The following is a 26,592-nucleotide window of genomic DNA, read 5'->3' on the forward strand; positions in this document are numbered from 1 at the left end:
GGACCTGCACAGTTCAAGTATCAACTGTAATAATAATTTTAAAAAAATCTCAATCAGTTTGGCTAGCATTCAGGCCAAAGCGTTGAAGTTAGTTACTCTGTTGAAAGAAAACTGTAATTACAAAGAGACAGAAAAACAACCTTTTTCTGCCAGTAAAGGCTGGTTCCATCATTTTAGGCGTCGACATGAACTGATTCATGTCGACCTATCTGGTGAATCTGCTGTGAAATATGCACCCAGATTTCACAGGTTAGTTACAGACAGTGGTTGTGAGAAAAGGATGGAGATGTCCAGAGGAAAGGAGGCTAATAAGACTTCACATTAAAGAGACTCTGGGAGATTACTTACAACATTGAAAATGCAAAAGATAAAATGCTGGAAGCCATCCAAACTTCGAAAGAAGTATGACAATTTATCAAGGCATAGGAAAGATAAGTTACAGGATGAGAAAAAGGCAAGCACAATTTAAATTACTCTTGGTAAAGTTTTTAAAAGAAAATACTAATTCTCAATGTTTGTCATGTTTCAAATTACAGTGTACTAAATATAAGTTTTACATTGAAAAAAATTCTGTATATGTGTATAATTGTCAGTAAGGGAGTTTTCAGTTGTTTTTTTTTTTTTTTTTTAATAAATTTATTTATTTATTTATTTATTTATGGCTGTGTTGGGTCTTCGCTTCTGCGCGAGGGCCTTCTCCAGCCGCGGCGAGCGGGGGCCACTCCTCATCGCGGTGCGCGTGCCTCCCACCGCCGCGGCCTCTCTTGTTGCGGAGCACAGGCTCCAGACGCGCAGGCTCAGCAGCTGTGGCTCACGGGCCCAGCCGCTCCGCGGCACGTGGGATACCCCCAGGCCAGGGCTCAGAACCCGTGTCCCCTGCACTGGCAGGCAGACTCTCAACCACTGCGCCACCAGGAAGCCCCAAGTTTTCAGTTTTTTAACGAAAGTTTTTTAAAGTCGTAGAAGAACTCTACTTTTTCTCTTTGATTAATAAGATTACTTTGTACGACTCCAGCTTCCATGGTCGTTTTTATGGCCCTGTGCTATCATGCAACTAGGACTGTCTGTGCTCTAGGTTCCCAGTTCCTTGACCAACTCACATTCAAGGACCTTTTCATCTAGCACACGCTGGGCATCTGCTCCTTGGTTCATCCTGTAGACCTCGTTAGCCTCAAGATCAGCATGACCTCTGAAGTCTCAGTTTCGAGCAGGTTACTCTCATGCAGTGGTTTCCTGTCCTAGCTCACCACCTGGCACACCCTGAAGAGTCACTTTTCAGTCCTGTTGAACCCTCCCGCTCACTGACCTTCCTCGCGCTTTCACAGTTCTCTTGTTTTCTGCCTCAGATCTCATAGCCCATGTTTATAATAACTGCTGTACAGTCACTCCCTGACAAACACACTCCAAATTCCTTTGCCCCTCTTCTTCCTTTGGGAACACCCCTTCCCGAACAATCCCGAATCCCCTTGTCTGCTTTGTCCAAGCCTGAGTTCAAATAGCTGAGCTTGACTGACTGGTTTCACTTTAAATTCACGACCACAAACCTCCAGTGGGCAAACACTTGGCATCCTAGAAGCTTTGTTTTCCTATCCCCACACCTCCTCTCTCCCCCGGTTTCCTATATTCCTCTCCTCTGCTCACCTTCAGCTTATGACCTCACCTCATACCTGATCAAGGAAAGAAGAAGTATCAGAGGAAAAGTCCCCCACGTTCCCGCCACCAGATCTCCAAAGCCACTCGCGTCCGCAGCCGCAGTCTGGTTTCCGTCTGGTTACAATAAACGGACTGTGCTTCCTCCTGTCAAAGGCTTATCCCAACACCTGTGCGGCCTTCCACCCTTCTCACGGCAGGCACTTTCCAGCACCTATCTCCTCTCTCTCCTGCATCATGATTTTCCCCTTCTACTGAGTCATCTTGTCAGCATGCAAACATGCTCTAGTGTCTTCTGTCGTAAAAACGACAGCAACCCACCTCTCCACCCACCCTCTTTCTCTGTTACTCACGCTTCTCTCTGTGCAGCACTGTGGTTCCAATTCCTAGCCTCCCATTCCTTCCCTAATCGACTTCAGTTTAGCTTCTGCAATCGCCATACCATTGAAACAGCTTGGGACAATAAAGATTGGTAGTTACTACCAAATTTCTAAATACAGTGGACATTTTCCTGTCCTTATCTTACTCAACTTCTCAATTGACATGTTGATCAGTCCCCTGTTTGAGACACTCTACCCTCTCAGCTCACAATACTTGCTAGTTTTCTTCCTTCTTCTCTATTTCCACCAGTATCTCTGGAATTCTTGACCTTGGGCCTTTTTCTCACCTATATCTACATATGCTAAGTGGTCTCATATAGTTTTATGGCTTTTTTTCTTCACCACTCTATTGCCAGTGCTTTACTCAGGGCCTAACAATACATAGTAAGGTAGTATTTGATGAATGAATGAATAAATGTTGTATTTCTATCACCTAACATAGTTCTTAGTTGGTTTCCATAAAATATTTGTGAAATAACTGAATGGACGTTATTATTCTAATCCTGCAAATGAGGAAATGGAGGGTCAGAAAGATTAAATAATTTATCCACGATCACACAGCTAATAAGTGGCACAGCTGGTATTCATTTGGTCTTAATTCCAAATCTTTGTTCTCACCATTACATCAAACTGCCTCCCTGTATATTTCACTCCTGACTCCAAGGATCTACCTTCATTTACCCTATTCTCAAGCCACAATGGAATGACCTTTGCACTTGAATATGCCTCTTATTTTCCCACCTCTCAGTCTTTTTCAGGCTTGAACCCGTATTTCCACTTCTAATTGTACATTTACAGGAAGTTGTCCTACCAATCTCTTAAGGTACTTTTCAAATTCTATGTCAACCTTAAAATCTTAATTTTTCTGGTTGCAAGTAAATTTTCTCCCACCTGTGAACGAAAAATGTTGCCTGCCCTATCAGTAAACAAAGGATGTTGCAGACATCAAGCCATCACGTTATGGCCACCCGACAGTCGGCCCTGGGGGAACTCAGGATGGAGGCAGGATGCCCCGCCGTCCCGCAGTCAGGTGCTGAAGCACCCGCCCACCCCGGCAGTGCACCCTGAAGAAACTCAGGATGAGAAAACAAAGGATACTGGCCCCCAGTAGCTGAGGTGCACATCAAAGGAATGCTTTCAGTGAGCTCAAACTCTTGCATCTTCCCATACATAGAAAAGTACTAAATTCCTTAACCTGAGATATCTGGTTTTCTTTAAATAACAGTAATCTTTTGATGTTCCGACTACCAGGTCTTTGTTGTAAAAACACCTGTATATCCTGGCTCCCCCATTGCCTCTTCGCAGCCGTCCCTCAGAGTGATCTGAGAGTCCTGTCTCCTGGCTTGAAGTCCTCAGAATGTCCACCGAATAACACGTAACTCTCAACTTCTAGGTTGTGCATTTTTTTTCAGTCAACACACTTAAATTGCCTTTAAGTACAACTGTATATTTGTATCATATTCTTTCAGTGTTTAAACTGCCTATGTGCAGCGATTGTAATCCGCAGGGTGCCACCTTAATATTATGCCTTACCTTTCACGTTGAAAGGCTGAATCAATGTTTATTGACTTGGAATGAAGAGTTTTAACTTTGTATTTGATCTAAAGACAGAATACCCAAGGGACATGAGTAGAACCAAGTAACTGAATATACAAATATATATTTAACATTAAACTCTATCCAGAGAATCTAACTGAGGGTCTGGATCAGTTGAGGGAATTTGCGGGAAAGATGTTGGTTCTTCTTGGCTCATTCAGACAATTAGGCCATTTTCTTCAGTGGGCTTTTGACAGGGAAATGGGGAACTGCTCTGACTGAGGTTGTGAGATAAAGCAAAGTCTAGATTAGCAGCAGCTTGTGAGTCTTGAGTTGTTGGTGATGCCATCTCTGATCTGATGCAAGCGGAGAAGCCAGGAAAGGCTGGCTTGGGAGAGTCAAAGGAGGTCCTTTGTGTCACCGTGATGGGCTAGAAACAATCCCTTTGTCTTATCTTTCCAAACTTGTCTGCTGAGTGTAAGCTAAAATAATGAAGGAAAGGGAAGCCATATTGCATTCTAAATCCAAGAATCTTCTCTGTTGCCATGAAACAAGTCATCTACACTCTCAGATACAAAGCGTCTGCTGAGGGGTCAACTTTAACACATTTCTGGCACCATTGTCATCTTATCACAGCTGTCTCTCGTGTTCTTTTAAGGTTCAGTTACTTTGTTTTTTGCTTTTAATTTTTGGTGAAGTCCAAAAGTGACCAGGTGAAGCCTAAGAACGAGGATTAATAATAAATTCAGTTCAAATAAAACAGGTCTCTTTCTTGGTGACTTTTATGGGCCTACCATTGTACGCACTTTACAACAACACTGAAGATTCAGTAAATGATCGGCTAAGGCTACGCAGCCAGGAAAAGCGGAGCCAGAACCCAGCGGAGCCAGCATGCTCCCCAAATGTTCCGCTGCGGAAGCGCTGTCCTCCCTCTCCGCATGCTCGCTCTCCCGTCCTGGGTGGGAGCTGCTGCGGCAGCTACATCCCAACAAAGTCCAACGTGAACTTGTAAGTTTATGACTTCCGCACGCACTGAGGTGAATGTGGATAAACTTTTCAAATGAAAGCAAGCTGAGGATGTCTTTGGAAAGTACACATTCCATGGCAGGTGGTTCAGGAGCCCCAGACAGCTCGAGGCCGCGAGCAGAGAACAAAGGCGGACGACGGGCAGCGACTGGGAACCGGAAACACCGGGAGATGAGGCAGGGCCCCCACAGCCCACCGCGACGAGGCCCCCGGGAAGGAGGGTTGGGGAGGAGACCCCCGGGAGGGAGGGGACGCCCGAAAGGGAGAGGACCCCCGGGAGGGGGAGGATGGGGTTGAAGACTCCGGAAGGAGGAGGAGGAGGGGGTGGGGCGGTGAGGACCCCGGGAGGGAGGGGAGGGGAGGGGAGAGGCGGGAGAGGGACCCCTGTAGGGGGAAGAAGGGGGCGGGGACCCTCAGGAAGGAGGGGGTGGGGAGGGGGAGGGGCGGGGAGCCCCGGGAGGGAGGGGGAGGGGACAGGGGCGCGGACACCTGGGAGGGAGGGGCGGGGAGGGACCCTCGGGATGGAGGGGGAGGGGCAAGGGCGAGGAGCCCCGGGAGGGAGGGGGAGGGGACAGGGGCGCGGACACCTGGGAGGGGGGGGCGGGGAGGGACCCTCGGGATGGAGGGGGGAGGGGGGAGGGGGGAGGGGCGGGGAGCCCCGGGCGGGGCGAGGTGGGAGGAGAGGGCTGACGTGTGAGGGGCTGGGCCGGGGGCGGCGGGAGGGGGTGGCGGCGAGCGCGCCCAGGGCGGCGGGCCGGGGCGGGGCTGGGGGCTGAAGGGAGCGGCGGGAGGGGGGGCCGCGGAGCGCGCCGGGCTGCGGCGGCCGGTAGGCGGGGTAGCGGCGGGCTAGGGCCGCGCGGGGCCGAGGGCAGCGGCCGGGGGGCGGCGGCGGCGGCGGCAGCGGGCGCGGCGGGTGGCGGCGGCGGCGGCCGAGGGAGCAGAGGGCCCCGCGGGCGCGCACGGCGGCGGGCTCGGCGGGCGGCGTCCTCGGCGGCGGCGGCGGCGGCGGGCGGCGCGCTGGCGGCGGCCATGGCGGTGGCGGCGGCGCTGGCGGGCCGCGGGGCGCGTGGAGGCAGGGGCCGGCCCCCGGGCGGCGGGCGGGCGGAGGGGGCGGGGCCCGGGCGGCGGGCGGCCCGCGCTGCGGCGGCGGCGACGGCGGCGGCGGCGGCGGCGGCCGGGACGAGGCGGCGGCGGCGGCGGAGGCGGCGGCGCGGGGCGCTCGGGCTGATGGCGGCGGCGGGCGGCCCCGGGACTGCGCTGTCCCCGCGGCCGTGCGACAGCGACCCGGCCACCCCCGGAGCGCAGTCCCCGAAGGTGAGGAGCGGCGGACCGGCGGCGGCGCCTCGGGGCCGGGGCCGGGGGCCTGGGGGCGGGCCGGGGGCGGGGGTGGCGGCCGTGAGGGGGCGGCGGGGACCCACCGCCGGGCTGGCCCGTCCGGCCCACCGAGCCCTGGCACAGTCGCGGAGCCCCGCGCGGGTCCGGGGGTGAGTCGGCCTCGGTCCGAAGTCTTTTTGGCGGTTTCTGCGCCGAAGGAGCTTCTGAGCACGTCCCCCGGGGGACGTTCTGCTCCGCGTAGAAATAAAACTTTCCTCAGAGACGGAGAGAGTTTTCTTCACGTTAGTCTGGGATACTATGTATGTTTTTAAAAGCGCCTTCATTTGAGGAGTATCTTTCTGAAATATTTGAGCTCTTCCTAAAAAATAGAAATGTGTACAAGTGGAAAAACAAGCCAGCCAGTTAATGAACTTGGTTTGAGAACAAATAACCGTTCTGTTATTTTCAGGCCGACTTTTTTGTTTTCAAGTTTTGTAGTTTGCACTGTTTTAAGGAAGTAAAACGGACTTAGTGTTTTAAAGTCAGAGATGAGTGGAAAGGAATCGAGATGAGCGGTAGGATGTTGTGCATTAAAACACTTTGTTTTCAAGGTTAGTTTACTAGTTCGTGTCAGAAGGTTGGAATGGAGCGATGATTCGTACAACCTCAGTATTTCAGTTGTAACTGAAAAGTTGGAATTGGAATGTGATGGGGACCGGAACCCCGAGGTCCCGTGTCTTCGCTGATCCGGGGTCAGCGTTGACATAGGCACGGTTCTTCGGTCACCTGGCGAGGCTGCCCCTGCCAGGAGCCCCTCCTGTGCGGTCCTCTGTGCACGGGGACCCTCGGGTGCCCCGACCGGTGACAGCGGCCAGGCGGTGCGTCTCCGCACCGCTGTGCTCGCAGAACCTGAGGCTGGGCCTGCGTGCGGCGGGGGGCCGGGGCCCCCGAGTACAGGCCCAGCTGGAGGAGCGTGTCTGAATCAAGTGTGGGACCCCCAGAAACGGGTTTAATCCCAAGGTGGGAGCCGCCTGTGACTCTGAAATGCAGATAGCTGATATCGGAGATCTCGGCAGCCTTAAAGCTTAGGACTTCTGGGTCAAGATCGAGGTTGCAAGCAAAGTTCTTTCAACTTAATAGTATTTCATCATAATATTAGGAGGTATATTGCTGTTTGACCTCTCCGATGTTCACCGTATGTAATAGCACATTTGCCTAGAATTTGTAATAGTAAATTCAAACACTACTTGTGAAATTGTGGTTTCAGCTTTTCTGAGGACTTCGCATTTTTAACTTTTTGTCTCTTTTTGAGTGTCTAAATTTTTTAGCCAAGGGAAATGTGCTTAAATGGATATTAAAATCCTTAAAGTGCTCAGAAGCAAGTAAGATAGAAATGATAGTCGAATGCTTATTGAATATGAAATGTTTCAATTGGGAGACTTACTGTTATGTGTAAGTTTTTGCGGAACGGATATAGACTGTTCTCCGTCTCCTACCTGGTTGCTTTTCTTAATAGGAGTATACAGAGCTCTTCAATTGAATGCTTATTTTGTAAGAACTGAAAAGGAGACTATTCCCCGTTTTTTGCTATTTGGTAAAGAATCTGAGTAAATTCCTAACAGGTGGAGCCTTTTAACACTTTATAATCATATCATCATAATCATATTAACTAACTTTTACTGGGCACTTAATTGTTCGCTAGGCCTTGCTCTAAGGGCTTCCCATGTATTAACTCATTTAATCCCTACATTAGCCAAGTATTGGAGGCAGTATTAGGGTCCCAGTTTTACAGATAAGGAGCTGACCACAGAGGAGAACCACTCAGCCCGTGAAGGGCACTCACTGCCCAGTAAGATTCCAGGCAGGCCAGCTTTGGCATGCTTGACCAACATACTTACTACCTCTGTATTCTTAGAACCGTGGTATTTAACAAAATTGTATTGTCTTAGGAAGCTACATTACCTTGATTTTTTTTTAATCTGTTTTTTTAAGCCTTAACTAATACGCGATTAAATTAATTTCCTGACACTTGATAACATCATTCATTGCCTTAATGAAACGGTCTAACTTAACAGCCCTTCATATTGTCACGTAGTGGAAGATGTCGCTTAAAATTTTTTTTAAGCCTGTCCTTTTTGGGAGGTAGTGTGTGGTTTTATATAGATTGATGACTCTTATTAGGGTATATTTTTGCTAAATTTTTGCAGTGTAAGAAAAAAAATTAACAGGATTGATCATCTGTTTTTAGTCCTTTTGTATCCTCTTTTCACAGGGATATAAGTACCTAAAATAGCCAGTTAGAATAGTCCAATAAACCAGCTGTAAGTTGAGTTAAACACTGAATGATCCGTACATTTTTATCCTAGCTAGGGTAGGAGGATTTGCTTTAACTTCAGAGTATTGCAGCAATTTTATGTGTTTCTCTAAAGCAGGAGGCATTTTAACCTCTTGGTAAGAAAGCAAAAGTAGATTTAGACTTACAAGTTTACTGAAAATTTTCTTACTTTGATTTGTATTGATTTGTATTAGTTACTAGTTTTTCCCAGGTCTTGCCCATTCCAAATTCTTGTCCCTCGTTAATTATAGTAGGAAGTTAACATTTGTATAATCCTTAGAAAGCCTTTAAGTTGAGCCTTTTAGCAAGTCTGGGAGGATACATAATTAATCTTTCCTTATTTATTATTCTTTGTCTTGTTATTTTTTGAATCTTTTAAATGTTTAGGATGATAATGAAGATAATTCAAATGATGGGACCCAACCGTCCAAAAGGAGGCGAATGGGCTCAGGAGATAGCTCTAGGAGCTGTGACACTTCCAGTCAGGATCTTGGGTACTGTCATTTTTTGCTTAATAATGTTTTTTGTGGTACGTGTCTTTTCTCTGCATTAGCTCCCTGCTCCCCATCCCCCAGCCCTGGCAAAGGCAATTATTAAAGATTGTAAAATGTTTTTATTGTGTTTTACAACGTGACAGCAAAGTTGCTTTTTGCTACTTAGTGCAATTGAAAAAAAAATTTTTTTATTGTGGTAAAATACACTTAAATTCACCATTTTAACTATTCTTAAGTGTATAATTCAGTGGCATAAATTACATTCACAGTGTTGTGTAACCATCACCACCATCCATTTCCAAAACTTTTACGTAATAAAATTCCCGTTTCGCGTATCCCCAGCCCCTGGCGGCCACCATTCTACTTTCTGTCATTATGAATTTGCCTGTTCTAGGTACCTCATGTAAATGGAATCATACAGTGTTTGTCTTTTTGTGTCTGGCTTAATTTGGTTAGCATTTCTTCAAAGTTCATTCATGTTGTAGCTTGTGCTAGAATTTCCTTCCTCTTTAAGGCTAAATTATATACTCCATTGTTATAATTATACTCTATGTTATGTTTATCTCTTTATCTGTTGATGGACATTTGGGTTGTTTCTACGTTTTGGCTGGTGTGGATAATGCTGCCTTGAACATTGGTGTATAAATATATTTGTCCAGACTTCTTTGGGTATATACCTAGGAATGGAACAGGTGGGTCACATGGCAATTCGATGTCTAACTTTTTGAGGAGCTGCCAAACTGTTTTCCACAGTGGATGCACCGTTTTATATTCCCACCAGCAATGTGCAAAGTTTCTGGCTTCTTCATATCCTTACCAGCTTGTTATGTTTCCTTTTTTTTTTTTTGATAACAGCCATTCTAAAAGGTGTGAAGTGGAATCTTGCTGTGATTTTGATTTGAATTTCCATAATGACTAGTCAAATTGAGCGTCTTTTCATGTGCTTATTGGCCATTTGTATATCTTTGGAGAAATGTCTGTTTAAGTTTTCTGCCCATTTTTAAATTTTTTGTTGTTGTTGTTGTTTAGACATTCTTGTCAGACGTAATGATTCGCAGATATTTTCTCCCATTCTGTGGGTTGACTTTTCACTCTGTTGGTAGTGTCTTGATACACAAAATCTTTAATTTTGCTCAAGTCCAAATTATTTACTCTTTCTTTTGTTGCTCATGCTATGAATCCACTGCTCAGATTTAGCAGTGGATTCATATCTAGAATCCATTGCTAAATCTGAGATCATGAAGATTTACCCCTATGTTTTCTTGTAAGAGTTTTCTAGTTTTAGTTCTTACATTTAGGTCGTCGATCCATTTTTTAATTAATTTTTCTGTGTGATATGAGGTAAAGGTTCAATTTCATACTTTTGCATTTGGTTGTCCAAATTCCCAGCACCACTTTTGAGAAAACTGTTCTTTTGTCTGTTACTTTTAATTGGCTAGATGCATAAAATGGTGTTATATTCTGCCTGTATTATCCACTGATGAAATTTAGAGGTTGAAATGGTCCAGGTCCAGACATCTGTAGTCTTTACTGTTCAGGATTGGGGATTGATCTGCAGTGCACTGGGTATGTGGAGTCTATGTGGTTTATAGTTCAGTTTATTGAGAAATAGGTTTTTAGAGTTCTGCTTTCTCTGCTGTTTGTGACTCACTGAACAGAAGATGGGAAACAGAAGTTGATTATACTTTGGGTGCCTGAAATAGCTATGGGTGCTAAGCCCGTGAGAAAGAATTCAGAACTGGTATCACTACCCCGATTTGCAAAAGCTAAAAAACGTTGCCTTTGTTCCTGACAGTTGTGAGTCTTTGTTCTTTGTGATATGTGGAAAATGTTATTTCCAGTGTACTTTTAAAAAAAAAAAATTCATTTATTTTTGGCTGCGTTGGGTCTTCGTTGCTGTGTGTGGGCTTTCTCTAGTTGCAGTGAGTGGGGGCTACTCTTTGTTGCGGTGCGCGGGCTTCTCATTGCGGTGGCTTCTCTTGTTGCAGAGCACGGGCTCTAGGCATGCGGGCTTCAGTAGTTGCAGCACGTGGGCTCAGTAGTTATGGCTCGTGGGCTCTAGAGCGCAGGCTCAGTTGTTGTGGCTCGTGGGCTTAGTTGTTCCACGGCATGTGGGAAGAGATCTTCCCAGGCCAGGGATCGAACCTGTGTCCCCTGCATTGGCAGGCGGATTCTTATCCACTGCGCCACCAGGGAAGTCCTCCAGTGTACTTTTTTGCTTTGATATTCCAGATGGTTGTTTCTTTTATCTCTACCTCTTTTGTAATTTCATTGATGCACATGAAATCATAAGAACTTCCTTGTATTACAAAATCATAGAAGACTGAGAATTTAAATAATTAAAATAGTTTTTCCAAATCCTTAAAATATATTCTCAGAGATGTTTAAAAATGAATATCCTTTAAAACAAAAATGATTAAAATTTTATAAAAGCTACATTTAAGGCATAATATATATTTCTGTGCTTAGCTTTAGCTACTATCCAGCAGAAAATTTGATAGAGTACAAATGGCCACCTGATGAAACAGGAGAATACTATATGCTTCAAGAACAAGTCAGTGAATATTTGGGTGTGACCTCCTTTAAACGGAAATATCCAGGTATTAAGTCTTAGTTTATATAACAGATTAAATCTAACTTTTAACTAATAGTAATTCTTTTTGATAGGTTGTCAAGTTCTGAATATTTGAGTACGGATTATTTATAACGTGTTTTATATTCTTCTGCTTGCTGATTTTTATTTGCAGCTTTCATTCATTCAGCATCTCTCTCTTATGCCTTGTAAACTGATTTACAAGTAAAATGAGGAAGATGAATTTCCTGGAAAAGCTTTAGGGAGAAATCATTTTGTAGCCACATGAATGAACTAAGCGTTTTGTTTCTTGACTGTTGCTCCTTGGCCTTAGGGACGGAGGTAGCTACATCTGCTATATCTGAACTTGGGAGAGGCTGTGTTTCGTCAGCTAGTTTAATACAGTTATTTGTCTTATCTTCTGGCTTTGGATTACTCTGTTTTCAGTTTTATTTTAACTTTCAATTTTTTAATTTGTAAGCTTTTTTGTGTAGTCTTTTAATAATATTTGGAATATATAACAGGGAGTACTTTTTTAAATCCATGAAGATTTTAACTTTAAATATTTTTTAAAAGTTTTTTAAGCTTTTAAGAGTTTTACAAATGCAAAAGACTATTTTTGATAGTCTTTTATTCTTTTTTTTTTTTTGGAGATTTAGAGCGACGAGATTTGTCTCATAAGGAGAAACTGTACCTGAGAGAGCTAAATGTCATTACAGAAACACAGTGCACTCTAGGTAATGAACATTAATGAGGCGATACCGGATGAGTATTTATTTTCTTTCCCAAAATATTTTACAAAATTAATAAATAGATTGAATTATTTAAATGCTAAACTGTTAACTTCATTTTTGATTATTGTTAAAATACAAAAGAGAATGATGTTTTATAACAATATCATTTTCTAATAACTTTAACAGAAGTGTCAAAGTGTGTGTATGTTTTATGTGCAAAATTTGTACAGTACTTTTTAAAAGTATTAGTCCTTGTCTCTTAAAAGGCAAATGTTGCTCAATTTTTAGTTATGTATAGTTATCTCCCTGCTTTATTTGTAATTTTCCCTTCATAAATATATTAAGGCAACTTTTTAATATAAAACCATGGGAGTTCATCTCAGCAGTTGGTATAATCTGATACCATGAGTTTCGAAAATTGCCTGTGTGACTTACGTGTGTGTGCTGATGCTTTTGGTGAAATCTGAATTGGCTCTGTAATATTTCTCGTGTATCGAATTTGAGGACTAAGAACTGAAGCAAACTGAAAAAACCTTTTCTCATCTAGTATCCCACGTTGATGCCAGTGGTTAGTGCGCGTCATTATGTAGCAGTTGTTTCTAGTAAAGGGATATATGTTGATATATAGTACGTAGAATCTTAAAAAAGTTTTGGTTGAAAAATTGATTTATTTGCCTTTGCAACTTTGGTAATCTATTTCTTTTTAATTCTTTGACTTTGTATTATGAATATTATTTTTTATTATTTCCGAATGTATTAAACTATTTTGCTTTGACTATTGGAAAACTTCTTAAATGTAGAGTAGTTTGAAGGAAAAGCAAATTTTGAAAAATGGTATGTTCACTTAGCCTTGAAAAAGCTTCTTTACCTTTTCTTTGGTCTGAAATAGGCTTAACAGCATTGCGCAGTGATGAAGTAATTGATTTAATGATAAAAGAATATCCGGCCAAACATGCTGAATATTCTGTCATTCTTCAAGAAAAAGAACGCCAACGAATTACGGATCACTATAAAGAATATTCTGTAAGTATCTAGGTAACCACCGTCTTGGTTTGGGGGAATGACGTTTTATAAAGTTAGATGTGACTTCCAACTGTAATATTTTTATTTCAGCAATTGCAACAACAGAATACTCAGAAAGTTGAAGCCAGCAAAGTGCCTGAGTACATTAAGAAAGCTGCCAAAAAAGCAGCTGAATTTAACAGCAACTTAAACCGGGAACGTATGGAAGAAAGAAGAGCTTATTTTGACTTACAGACACATGTAGGATCTCTCACATTTATTAATCCCTGAACCTCGCTAATTGCTTGTTACCGTAGGCTACTGAACACCCTTACCGTAATGTTTTGTACCGGCAGTGTGTCCTTTTCTTCCCCAGAACCGAAGCTGTCGTTTCTCATGTGCCTGATGCTGTTTGCTTCACTTCTCTGCCTGTGTGCGCTGTGCCCTCTGCCTGTGTGCGCTGTGCCCTCTGCCTGTGTGCGCTGTGCCCTCTGCCTGTGTGCGCTGTGCCCTCTGCCTGTGTGCGCTGTGTCCTCTGCCTGTGTGCGCTGTGCCCTCTGCCTGTGTGCGCTGTGTCCTTTGCTGTTTGGTTGGCATGCTCCTGAAGGAGTCTAGTAGCTGCACAGCATCCCTGTGTGTCCCAGGGGTGGGTATAAGAGGTTTCCATAGTAGTGCATGTACTTCTCACCCTTACCACACGAGGGTAAAACTTACTGTTTCTGTTTCATACATGAGGAGGTTGAGCTCCAGAGGTTTTATAAGTAGCCCTTAAGTGGTGAGCAGACACACTGCCTTTCCTCAGAAATGATGGCCATGGTAAACAACGAGACAAACTCACTAGAACTAGGAATACCAACCCCCTTAGGTCATAGCTCTTAATGTCTCTTACATTTTTAGCTTTTGGGGGGAGAAACACGGTAGAGAGCAAGAGGGGACTGTTTTCCTAAAGCCTTGATTCTTCGCCTGGAATCGGGCGTGTCTTTCTCTTTGTGTTTAAACCAGGTTATCCAGGTGCCTCAAGGGAAGTACAAAGTGTTGCCGACAGAGAGAACCAAGGTCAGTTCTTACCCGGTGGCCCTCATCCCTGGACAGTTCCAGGAATATTACAAAAGGTACTTAGTTGTTTTTTTTTTTTTTTTTTTACCATTAGTATCAGTGTTGGTGAGGGACTTCAAAGCCTTGTGTTTGTCTTCTAGAAGTTTTTAGCTCTATAAGCATCACCATAAGATGTATAAGATTTGTGTCAGTCTTTTCTATCTACTGTGGTTCTGTGGTGAAGAATGCTCTTTACAGAACTTGAACATCTGCTGACAAAGCCTGGGGTGCCATCTCACTGCCCACCTGTTTGTGTTTCTGTGGACAGGTGCCAGGGGTTCTCCAGACCTCCATCCTTAAAGTATGGTCCATGGCCCAGCATCGCTGGTGTCACCTGGAAGCTTATTGGAAATGCAGACTCTCAAGCACGCCCCCAGACCTTCTGCCTGGGCGTCTGCATTTTCACAGATGCAGAGGGCGTGAAGGAAGGCACAGAGTGGCTGTGGGGAGGCATGGCCACCTGGGAGCTCCTGCTACTCTGGCCTGGCCACTGCTTCCGTTCCTGTAGCAAGAACGCTGCTTGTCTCTCCTTTCCAACCTGGATGTAACTGAAAACAGGGCCCACAGCGTCACTTGTATCAAAATCTCAGCTTTTACTTCATAAAAAACGTTATGCTTTCTAGAATAGAGAATATTCTTTAGACAGTAGTATTTAAAATAGACTATACGGGCTTCCGTGGTGGCGCAGTGCTTAAGAATCTGCCTGCCAATGCAGGGGACACGGGTTCGAGCCCTGGTCCTGGGAGATCCCACATGCCTTGGAGCAGCTAAGCCCATGCGCCACAACTACTGAGCCTGCGCTCTAGAGCCCAAGAGCCACAACTGCTGAGCCCGCGTGCTACGACTACTGAAGCCCGCATGCCTAGAGCCCGTGCTCCGCAACAAGGGAAGCCACAGCAATGAGAAGCCCGCGTACCTCAACCAAGAGTAGCCCCCGCTTGCCACAACTAGAGAAAGCCCGTTCGCAGCAACGAAGACCCAACACAGCCAAAATAAATAAATAAATAAAATTTAAAAAATAAAATAAAATAGACTATACAATCATACTATTTGAAAGTCAAATTTAAGTCATGGGTCAGCAAATTTTCATTTTCTCACTTTGGGCAAAGCACATTATTGAGTGATAGGCCTGTGTCCCAACCCCTGTGCTTTTTGGTGTGACGTCCTAGGTGAGCGGGACGCTGATTCAGTGTTCGCTCCGTACTGCGGTTCCGAGATCGTCGCCGCCTGTGCGATCCTGCGGGACGGCTCGGACGGCATCAGCGGGCCGTGTGCTGACTGACCTGGGGAAGGGGTTGCCGATCCCGAGCTTTGGATAAAAGAGATGATTACATTTGTTAGAATACATGCTTCACACGTTGGTTTAAAATAATTTGTTACTGGAAATTTTGTTTCTTAAATAGTATCTTGTACGGTGCACCGCTGTGACTTTCCTGTGTTAATTTATTTGATGCTCATGTTCGCTCTGTGAGGTGGACTTGTTATCATACCTGCTGTACAGGTGAAGCAGCAGCAGCGCACAGGCAGTGAGGACTCAGGCAGGGTTCTGTATGGCCACAATTCCGTCCTTGTCTGCTGACATTTTTTGTGGGGGGAGGGTGTTGAGGGTAAAGGAGAGAGGCATAATCTTTTGATAACAAGAATCAAATATATATTTTATACTCTTCGACTGGTGAAAAAATGTTTAAGCTTTTTTTTTATTCCTTGTCCCTATTTGAGTACCAAAATGAAAAAATTATTTATTGCCCTTAATCATTTTTCAAAAGTATTTGCGGTTAATATTAAGGCTATTATCGTAGTTCAAAATTAGTCCATATATATTTAACAGTAAAGGAAAACTGGGGACTTCCCTGGCAGTCCAGTGGTTAAGACTCCGAGCTCCCACTGCAGGGGGCACGGGCACGGGATGGAACCAGTTCCATCCCTGGTTGGGGAACTAAGATCCCGCAAGCCATGCGGCACGGCCAAAAATAAAAAGGAAAACTGAAAATCCTCTCTTAACTATAGGTACTCGCCAGATGAACTGCGGTATTTGCCATTAAACACAGCGCTTTACGAGCCCCCCCTGGATCCTGAGCTCCCTGCTCTCGATAGCGATGGTGATTCAGATGATGCCGAAGATGGTCGAGGTGATGAGAAACGGAAGAATAAAGGCACTTCGGTGAGAACGTTTATCTTCAGTAGGAGGTGTCTCCTTTTCCTTTGAATTTTTGCTGATTGCTTTCCTGGAGTGTTAAATTGAACTTGTATCACTACCCTCTTTTTGAAAAAGGACAGTTGCATGTAAGTTCCAGAAAGCTTCCATCAGGAAAAGTTATTGATTGTGTGTGTTGATACGGACTATCTGTGTGTGGCCTTTGGTAAGTTTTATCCTTAAAGTTGCCCCTTTGTGGTTTTCACAAGCAGGTTAGGCAGGGTACTAGACATTGGTTTACAATCTTACGCTTAACCATCTTGGGTTAGGGGGAGCACGTTAACTTGTGTTCCTGTTGCTTAATTAATAGTGTTCGGCCTCTTCTAGGATAATGTTAAGGTTACCAACATGTGTGCTGTTAGTTAGGTTTTCCTGCATGACTTTTTTTTTTTTGTAGCAAAATGCAATTGCAGGACAGTGGGGAAGTTGGTGTGCTCTGTGGAACTGAAGGAGAACAAAAACAGTAGTCAGCGGTTTGATTTTTATTTAGCATGGCATATTAAGCGGCCGGCCATTTTATACCTTTCTAGCCGACCTGAACCTGGGGTTGTGTTAGCATTAATGGGCACTACACTTTGTCACTAACAGCTTCTAAAACATATTTAGTGATACATGTCGCATAAAGTAAGATGCTCTTCAGATACTAAAGTGATGACGCTGCTTTTCTTCCGTCACGTTGGTACAGGGGTGCGGTGTTGTGACGAGGGTGTGATGAAGGCGACTTTCTCCTACACTGCTAGTGGGAGTGTCGGTTAATACAGCTTTTTGGGAAAGCGTTTTCACAGTCTGTACCAAGATATTTAACTTCCATGGAATTTGACTTGGCAAATACACTAATAGAATTTATCCGAAGAACCTGATCAGATGGTAACAAAATTTAATTAGGAAAAAATGTCCATTGGAGTGTTATTTTCTATAGCAGAAATTAGAAATATCATGTCCACAGTGGGTTATATATTACATTTACATGGTAGAAATGCGGTTCAAAGAATATTTAATGATGTGATGAAATGCACGTAACACTTAAAAATATTAAAACGCAGATGCACACACACATACAATGTAATTCAGCTTTGTGTTTGTGTTTTAAAAAATGAGGGCACACATGTAGGTAGGATATGTGTGTGTTAGTGTGTGAATCTGGGTATCTGTACAAACACGTAACTAGAAAAGAGATACATCACGTTCCCAGGCATTGTCTCAGGATGTTTACCAGGGTGGTTATGGATAACCTGATCTTTTCTTGTATACTTTTCATAATTTATATGAACATAACATTTTTATTCTAATTAGAAAATTTTAAATTAAAAAATGAAGAATTAAGTGATTATTGAACTCCTAAACTTTGAACATGTACAGTATGTCTGATACTGTTGTAAATACTTGACGATATTGGCCCTCTGCCTAGTTTAACATTAGGAAGTTACAGGTGTGGGCCTGAAGAACTTCTTTAATAACCGTTATTACTCAGTAAAAATACCCACACTTAGTTAAAGCAGTTTCTTTTTTAAAGAATAGTTTTGTGTGAAACAAATATGCTCCCTTGTGACATGGTAAAATGGTGTTGAAGCTGTGTCGTGTAATAATAGCTGAAGTAGATAATTCTGGACTGTTGACTGAGGTCAGAAAACAAAGTCGATTAAGGTGCTTGCTGATATAAATGGAACTAGCTATAATGTATTTATAAGATGGATAAATGATTCTTACCATGACTTCTTTTAGTCTCGCACTGGAAAATGTTTTCTTAGATTAGAATTATCTTTTTAGTTTTGAATTGATGGAACTTTAAAGCTTTTCTTGGATATCTGCTGTAGTTTTCGAATCTGCATGAGTTCCAAGGAACCTGTGTTTGTGCCTTTGACTTGCAGGACAGCTCCTCTGGCAACGTGTCTGAGGGCGAAGGCCTTCCCGAAGGCCAGGACGAGCCTCTGCAGGGAAGACAGAGGTCCAGGGACAAGGCTGCTCCTGCACGAAGAGATGCTTCCAAACGTTCCGTACTGTCCAAGCCGGTTCCTGGGTACAAGGTAGAAGAAAAAAGCCCCTGACTCAGCTTCCTTCCTGACCAGCCTCTCTCCCTGAAATATTTTAACTTTGAATTGCAAAGTTGTGGAGCTCCTGCCTGCTGCACTTCACTAGCTGTTCTTCTGTGGTGTGTGCCCTCTGTCAGCCTCCTTCCTTTTTGCTTTATTTTCCTGGTGGCTTTTCTATCACTTTGGCCATGGTTTAGCTTCTGTTTTCTGTATACGTACAATTGATAAGAGAATCTTTTTTTGTTCTTCTAAGTAATAACCAGGCAAGTATGGGTTTTTAAGGAGTGATCTAACAGGCAGAACTTCATACTCGTTTCCTCAGAGTAAAAAGCGTCGTGGTCTGACACTGACCGCGCCCTGGTACCGGTACTGGTGGAGCTGGGCCCGCTGAGCCATGCAGTGGGGAGGGAGCCCCTTGGGCCAGGCTGCATCTCTGCAGTGCCTTTCGCTAGGAGCCATCTGGGTTCAGTCTAGGAACTCTTCGGTCCACTCACTGGCCACGTTCAGCTAACCCTCTGGTGGAGAACAGTAAAACTGGTCTATGTTGTGGTGGCTTTCAGCCTAACCTTGGCAGGTAGCCTGTGCAGTTCTGTGACAAGGATTTACACATTATCTGGCAGGTGATTTGGCTTAGATGCACTTGTTAACTTTTTGATCCGGTTATTCTCAGAGTCAGGTAGCATGCTGTCAGCAATAGGGTTATTTTTATCATTTCCTCCTGCCGTCTGCCCCTTCCCCTTCAGAGGGTCGGGTGAGAGATGAGTAGCCTTATTCATATATGGGGATTTAAGAGTATCATAAAAGGAGTAGAATTAGCTGCAAGTTTTATGTTTTGAATGGTAACAGTAAGATACACAGTTTTCAGTCTGGTGTGTATCAGTATGCTTGTTACGTGCTTGTTACGTGGTTGTGAAGGTGCTTTGAAGGAGCAGTTTAGAGTAAGTTGATCAGAAAGTTTTGCTGAGCGGAGTTGCTGAACACTTGTGTGTGTCAGGTCAGGGTTGTGGTGTATAAGCCAGAAGCACAGGTTCAAGTGGGCGCTGGCCAGTGTCCCTTCAGCCTACGCAGAGCCCTTCTAACAGTCCATTGCCTCTCTTTTCCTGAAGTAAAAAAGCAACGTAACAAATTAGCATATTCCGTATTTAATTAGAAAATGCCTTTATGTCATCAGCTTTCAAGTATCTGTTTTTTCAGCCCAGCTTCATTCAGCAAGGACGGCTGCGCTAGGCTGCAGCCATGTGATTTTTGTCCTTGTTTTACATACATAGCTTATCTAATTTTTTTAAACTAAAGATTTAAATTAATGCTTAATAATGGAAAGCAAATGAACTCCAGAGATTACATTTCAGAAAGTTAGCCTGCTGTGTGTGCTAAACAGTGTGCTTCTGGTCCGAGAAGAGCTTGGAATGGGAGTTGCAGCTCAAAGCACACTGTCAGTGTTACATAGACCTTTCAGAAAGTAAGCCTGGATTAATCATGGGTTAAAAAAGAAAGAATACTGAAACATGTTTAGAGGCTGAAAATGAAGAACTACTCAATGCTATCATTGATTTAAGGTAGAAGAAATAAGTGGATTAACCTAAATTGGTAGTACTCAAGGGAGTGATACGCAGAATGCACATTTTATAACCTTCTGTGAACATTCTTAGTACCTAAAAATGTTTCAGTTATTTCAAAGTTTGGAACAACCAGTATCTAGACAATACATTAATGTGAACATGTTTATTAAAAGTTAACCTCTCTATGAAAAGTATTAATAAGCCAAGATGTGCCTAAATATTAGGGTACTTTAAGCTGAAGGTCATATATATAAATGTTTTAAAATATGGGAGTTAAGAAAAATTATAATGTATTTGATGTCTTGCTTAATAAGATTCACTAGTGCTTGCCCTTAATTTGTAGGACAGTATTGTTTAGGTTACATTAACCTGAAATTAAAGCATAATCATTAGGATTCAGGCCTATGTTAAAAGTATATAATTAAATCTATACTATATTAGTGCTAACATGAAAGTCTCACTATCTTTGGTTGTTTTTCAAGCAGGAAAATAAGCGTATTGTGAGCCTTTTATTTGAGATGCTGAGAACTCTTAGGGAGATTATTTTAATTTTCTTGTCAGTAGTGAAATGTTGACGTTGTGCTGTTACGAAGTAGGACTGTCTCCATCAGACAGGTATGGAGGGCTCCGTTCATTAACCTTCAGAGAGCTCCATACACTGTTCCCTTCCTCCGTCACCACTGCAAAGCCCGAGAGACGAGCTTCCTAGCCAGCGATTGGTACCCGACGTGTACAGTGCTGGATGTGAGCAGTGTGGCTTCTGAGAGAGCTCAGAGTGCTTGAGTGAACAAAGTATTTTTTTATATTGAGCTGTGGCATCATCATAGAAAATGCTGCAAAGCTCTCTCTCTCTGTCTCTCTCCCTCCCTCTCCACCCGTCTCTCCCTCTTTTCATCAAGATGAAGACTATTGGGTAAGAAAAATTTTAAGTGGTTTAACAAAACATTATGATTTTAAGCTTAGAAGTAAACCTAGAATTTTCTTGGTATCCCTTTTATCATAGGTGTTCAATGTATATTTTAATGATTGTAGAACTTGAACTGCTCTAGAATGTGAATGACTAGCTTTGTGTTTTATTCCTTTTGATTTTTTGTAAAGGATCTCCTATGAGGAGTTCTTGATTTAGATTTTAATATTGTGTGGTTACTTCCTTGACTTTACTGAAAAATATTAAAGTACTTAGTATGCCAGTATCTAACTTGAACTATAAGTATTAAATAAGTGTATCTTTTACATTTAGTGCAGGTACCATAACCAAAAGATATTTCTTTTTTTGGTGGATTGAGAGGTAGCTTTCTGCTGTATATTATGGCAGTTACAGATTTGATCATAACTGAACCAGAATTTGGATCATAGAAGTGCACTTCCTAGCTATTTTTTATTTAAGTATAAGAAAACACAATGAGAACCTTTTATGCTTAGAATGTAGCAGTAACAACAGAGGGTAACTACACTGCAAGACTTAAAAGGTTTGAGCATGTGACACTATCCTTTTGTTGGGGAGCAGGGTATAAAGATATACAGGAGATGTAGAATAGTCAACAGTAAAGTTTTATATGTATGTTTTAACTTCCATGATATTTATTATTTTGTAGAGACATTTGTGATTGTTTAGAGTTATTGTTTTTATTATATTTATGTATAAGGTTGACTTTTTTTTTAAATAAATAAGCCAAAAATTATTTTTGAATGCCTCTGTCATCTTTTGTAGAGAAAGATAATTTAAAAAATAAAAAAAAACCCTAAAGAATTAAGAACAAATTGTTTAGGCTGTGCAGGTTTTGAAGGTGGCAGTGAGACATTTCAAAGCTGGAATAATACAGTATGCAAAGTTGGAATTTTGTTTAGGCTCCTCTTTTGTTCAGTAACTTAGGAAAGGGAAACATAAGATGCATTTGGCTGGGTTGTATTAAACAGAAATACAATAGTTCTATTTGAAGTACTTTTTCTCCCAGTTTTTATATAAATGAACGAATGAATGAGTGAATGAGTGAATGAACATGCCCCCGGCCCCCATTTCCTACTTGGCCCCGGCTTGCTCTCCTTTCCTACCACTGCTCCATATTCATGTGGAGCCAGTGAACATCATGTTACTACGGTCAAGGCTGTGATGTTCCAATGTCCCCTTTCCCCTCCCAGTTTCAAGTGTAGTGAACCTTCTTCTTTGTTCTTTTCCATGTGTTGCCAAGTGTTTTCTTAAAGCCCAGATGCCTTCATTGGATAGTGCCTGTTTTTAATCTGAGAAATGAATGGTACTTAAAACATAGGGTGTCTGCATATTTTAAAGTGATAATTTTATATTTTGCCTATCTGAGAACTACTTTTGTCTTTCATGTTTTGTATGTCATAGTGAATGCTTTTTCTCTTAAATATAGGCTCTTTTATTAATGTATTAGGTATGCAAAGGGAATAATCGCACAACTCGGATTCCCACAAACCTTTTTTGCACATGACAATGTATGCTGAGACATCTTTCAATTAAAAATGTTAAAACATTGATTTTGTAACTTAGATTTTATAGATCTAGTTTTGCAACTTTGGAGAGTATCAGGTTTTAAACAAAATGAGCATATAAGCTGCTTACAATGGAGTCTTCTCTTTGGGAACAAGCCTAAAACTTCCATGTAATGGTCACTCAGTACTTGGATTTTTCTCTTTCAGTTAATAGTGCACTTTGACAATGTATTAGTCTTCCCTTCCAGTTCATTATACAGATCTTACTGGGCATGTAGGGAGTGTAGAATGCTGTATCTAATCCTAACATGAGATCATGCCATTGACAACATTTAAAAATGAAATCTAAGGCTTTAGTCGGTAGGCTGTTGTACATTGAAGGCAGATTCATGTCAGGTTATGTCCTTCAAAAAGGTCCTCATTAGCAAGTTAACCAGAAGTAAAGATAAGGCAATACAGTGATAATTCCTTTTGAACCCCCAGTAAGTTCTTCTGGCATGAATTTATAGCCCTCTTCTACCCTTCCAGCCAAAGGTCATTCCAAGTGCTCTATGTGGAATTTGTCTGAAGGGTAAGGAGTCCAACAAGAAAGGGAAGGCTGAATCCCTTGTGCACTGCTCCCAGTGCGGTAACAGCGGTGAGTATTGACACGCCTTCACATTTTCACCACCCTATTTGTTGCTTCGAAAACTAGGATTCTTAGTTGTCAGCTAGACTTGAACCAAAGAATCATCAAATATAGGAAGTCCATGTATTTTTTTCAACTTTGTGTTTTCATTCCTCTTTGGCAGTTAAACATTGTAGCCATTCTTGAGATGTCCAAGCAAACTAGCATTTTATTACGCCATATTAAGTTAAACATTCTTGTGTGAAATACAACTAATACTGGTTTTGGTTTAGGCCATCCTTCTTGCCTGGATATGACCATGGAGCTTGTTTCTATGATTAAGACCTACCCATGGCAGTGTATGGAGTGTAAGACTTGCATTATATGTGGACAACCCCACCATGAAGAAGAAATGATGTTCTGTGATGTGTGTGACAGAGGTTATCATACTTTTTGTGTGGGCCTTGGTGCTATTCCATCAGGTAAAGATTAAAAAAGAAGGAATGTTATCTTTGAGTGAAGGGACTCTTCCAGTTTTTTTTTTTTTTTTTTTTTGAGGCTGCATAAACACCATAATCACATGAAGGGCCTGGAGATCCTTCTATTCACAAGAAGTGACCAAAGCTGTGATCACGTCCACCTGTTTTTCATCCCTAGACAAGCTGACTAAAGGACAAGTGACTGCCTATAAGTTTTGGAAGTAGAGCTCAGTGTGTATAGATTGAGCCAGTGTTCTACTGAAATAGCTAAAGGAGTAGCATCAATTTGTTTCAAAACCTTGATTTTATACATCATTTAGAAACTTAACAAAATGACTGCTATGCCTTTATACATATTAAAGCAGATTTTTGTAAATTGAGGCAGCATAACAATTCCAGATAACTTCAGAATGAACACAGAATCAAAGAATAAATCACAGTAGTCAGACTGAAACATTACACACATAATTGTGTAATTTTAGAACTTATTTGCATGGTTGACACTGTCTAATACTTTATAAAATATATGCCTAGGTTTCCTGGGACTTGTTGAGATGCAAGCAACTTAATTATTCAGAGTTGCTTAGTGATTGAGATCAAGTATGTTGTAGAGCTCATCATAATGCTGTCAGATACTTGACACACTTCACAGTGCCGTGTGAGCGCAGCACACCAGCACTTGAGAGGATGCCGGCAGCGCACAGCTGCCGCTGAGCAGCACAGAAGGCTGAAAATAAGCGGAAGCAGTAACAGGTTTTATATTGGGATTTGTACGCTTGAACTCTTAGAGTATGATAGTGTTTGAATTTCAGAAAGGATTTTAACTGTTTAAAAGGTCCCTACCATTATTTAGTTCCTCCCATGACCCCTTCCCTCCCCCTGTGCATTTCACAGGGCATTGATGATACTGATTACCTTAAGGGAAGTTTGCATTTTTCTCCTTAAATTAAGGAACTCAGTGCCCATCCCACCAGAAATCCAGTGAGGATTATCAATAGCCATTGCTAAGGAAGGAGAGCTAACTGGGTTTAAAATTCAGTCCTAAAAAGTTAAATTTCATCCTGTATTAACTAACAATTTTTCTCCTAGGTCGCTGGATTTGTGACTGTTGTCAGCAAGCCCCCCCAACACCCAGGAAAGTGGGCAGAAGGGGGAAAAACAGCAAAGAGGGATAGTTTTTGACCCCAATACTGTAATGTGCATTTAAATGAGTATTTGGTGCCAATTTACAACATTCTCATTTTTACGCCAATAAAAGATTTCTGAAACTATGTGCTTAAAATCTGCAAGTTCATTCATTTTGTTATAAGCTACTCTTACCCTTGAAACCAATTTCAGGTAGAAGAATAGTTCCATCTTCCAAAAGGTCTTTATTTCTTAGCACTGTGTCTCTTTCCAGAAATTCGGTGGTACTATCATGCAGCTTAATTTGAAATACTTTATTACTCCGTTGGTCTAAAAGTTACTATTATTTTCATGAAATTTTCCTAATCTATATCCTTTCTGGTCTACCATGGGTAGCATAGCAAAGTTATTTAATAACGGAAGGCTTTTAATAGGAGCCCAAGATGATAAAATTACAAATGACCCGATGAGATTTGGTGCAGCTGGGTTTAGACCTGTCTTTAACTGGCACCTGCCTACCAGGAACTCCCGTTTGGACAGGAGGTGCTGTCCCTGCTTGGGGTGTAGGCATGGGACTTCAGTCCATGCTCAGGCAAGTGTGGAGAAATCATTACATTTCACACTTGCTTTTAGTAACTCTTCAAAGCTGACACTTTGTAACTTCATAAGTCACTGCAATCATCTGTTTAGGCACCTGACAAACTAATCAAAATGGGGTTTAAACATTTTATTATGCACATTCCTTTTACAGGAATTTTGATGTTTAGAAAGAAAATAAATATCGTGCTTGATGCTTTTCATACTTCTGGGGTGACTGAGGTAACAAAACTGTATGGCTTTATTTTTCCATCCCCCATCTCGAAAGGTAACCAGAATTCCAACCAGGTACAAGTAGCTAGGTCCACAGCGAACTGCACTCAGCTTCACAGATTAAGGGTATTATACTCCCCAGGATGTTCAAAGAATCAAAAAAGAATTTCAAGTACCAATTTCAAAATACTAATTAATATCGTCCAAAGGACAGATTGCTCTTCTTGAGATGCATCTTCTGGAGCAGAAGCCTGCTTGCGACTCGTGTCTGTACCGTCTGAATAAGCAGTCTCACCAAACGGGTGCTGTTCGACCGTCGTATCATAATACACTTTCATTTCAAATTCACTCTCGTGGTGAGACGGGTGTCCATAGATGCCTATTCCCACGGGGCGCTGGAAGTGCGCTGGTATGAAAACCACGTCCTGGCCGCAAGTGACAGACTGTAAGTCGTACTCATCAAAGCTCGGGTGGAGAGTGCTATCGGATACATACAGGTCCGCATCACCTTTCAAGCTCTGCATCTTAAGAACTATCTTTCCCTCATGATTTAACCTCAAATAGCTGTAATTCCCAGCTCCTATCTGACCCTGAACAACGTGCAGAAGGACCCATTCTTCTGGAACTTCCTCCTCGTCAGAGACGTTCACCGAGGAGACAGCCTGAGATGCCAGAAGCAGCAGCAGCGCGCTCTTCCACGGAGCCGCCATGACTGGGGCGCCTAGTGCGGTGCCTTCCTCATCTGTGACTTGTCCTGCGGACACACGACAGGGGGAGGACGCGCTGAGCGCGTCCGGAGCCGCAGACTGCGGGCGGGTCCCGGCCACCTCGGCGGCCAGGCCCGCCCCCGGCCTGGGGAGGCGACCCGCGGGGAGGAGGACGCGCGCGAAGGCGGGGCGGGAGGGGCAGAGGAGGGGAGTGGGCCGGGGACCCACCGAGCGCGGGGTCGGGCGGAGGGCGGCTCGGGGCCCAGGGCTCCGCCGGGGTGGGCGCGGGCGGCAGGTCCGGTATCCGCCCCTGGACTCACCACCGCTCCCCGCAAGCGCCGCGCCGGGAGCATGAGGGCCGGGCAGCCGAGCCGGAGGAGCCGGAAGTGAGGCGCGCCCGGAAGTAAGGCGTCCGGAGGTAGCACGGCGCCCGGAAGTGAGGAAGGCTGGCAGTTGGCCGGCGCCCGGAAGTGAGGCAAAGCCCGGAAA

General features: G+C 43.2%; 2 protein-coding genes across 7 annotated transcripts; one reads left to right on the forward strand and one right to left on the reverse strand.

Moving 5' to 3' along the window:
- Positions 1-3,311: 3,311 nt before the first annotated feature.
- PHF10 (PHD finger protein 10) lies at positions 3,312-25,352 on the forward strand. 5 transcript variants are annotated; one of them, XM_036871351.1, is made up of 12 exons: positions 3,312-4,574; positions 8,629-8,735; positions 11,205-11,335; positions 11,967-12,044; positions 12,931-13,064; positions 13,155-13,304; positions 14,046-14,155; positions 16,146-16,299; positions 18,201-18,356; positions 22,904-23,012; positions 23,276-23,464; positions 24,551-25,352. In XM_036871351.1, exons 1-12 carry the CDS (start codon positions 4,458-4,460, stop codon positions 24,634-24,636), a joined length of 1,521 nt encoding a protein of 506 aa, XP_036727246.1. In that variant the 5' UTR covers positions 3,312-4,457; the 3' UTR covers positions 24,637-25,352. The 5 variants fall into 5 exon arrangements, with proteins under 5 accessions (XP_036727246.1, XP_036727245.1, XP_036727249.1 ...); XM_036871350.1 differs by having other exon boundaries at positions 3,315-4,574; positions 11,961-12,044; XM_036871353.1 differs by lacking the exon at positions 3,312-4,574 and adding an exon at positions 5,763-5,906.
- C12H6orf120 (chromosome 12 C6orf120 homolog) lies at positions 25,300-26,513 on the reverse strand. Of its 2 annotated transcripts, none has more exons than XM_036871356.1 (2): positions 26,424-26,513; positions 25,300-26,150 (listed from the first exon to the last, which is right to left on the reverse strand). In XM_036871356.1, the coding sequence occupies exon 2, from the start codon at positions 26,104-26,106 to the stop codon at positions 25,552-25,554; it is 555 nt and encodes a 184-aa protein (XP_036727251.1). In that variant the 5' UTR covers positions 26,107-26,150; positions 26,424-26,513; the 3' UTR covers positions 25,300-25,551. The 2 variants fall into 2 exon arrangements, with proteins under 2 accessions (XP_036727251.1, XP_036727250.1); XM_036871355.1 differs by having other exon boundaries at positions 26,332-26,501.
- Between the last annotated feature and the right edge of the window lie 79 nt (positions 26,514-26,592).

Source organism: Balaenoptera musculus, chromosome 12, assembly GCF_009873245.2.
Source record: "Balaenoptera musculus isolate JJ_BM4_2016_0621 chromosome 12, mBalMus1.pri.v3, whole genome shotgun sequence".
Classification (NCBI taxonomy): Eukaryota; Metazoa; Chordata; class Mammalia; order Artiodactyla; family Balaenopteridae; genus Balaenoptera; species Balaenoptera musculus.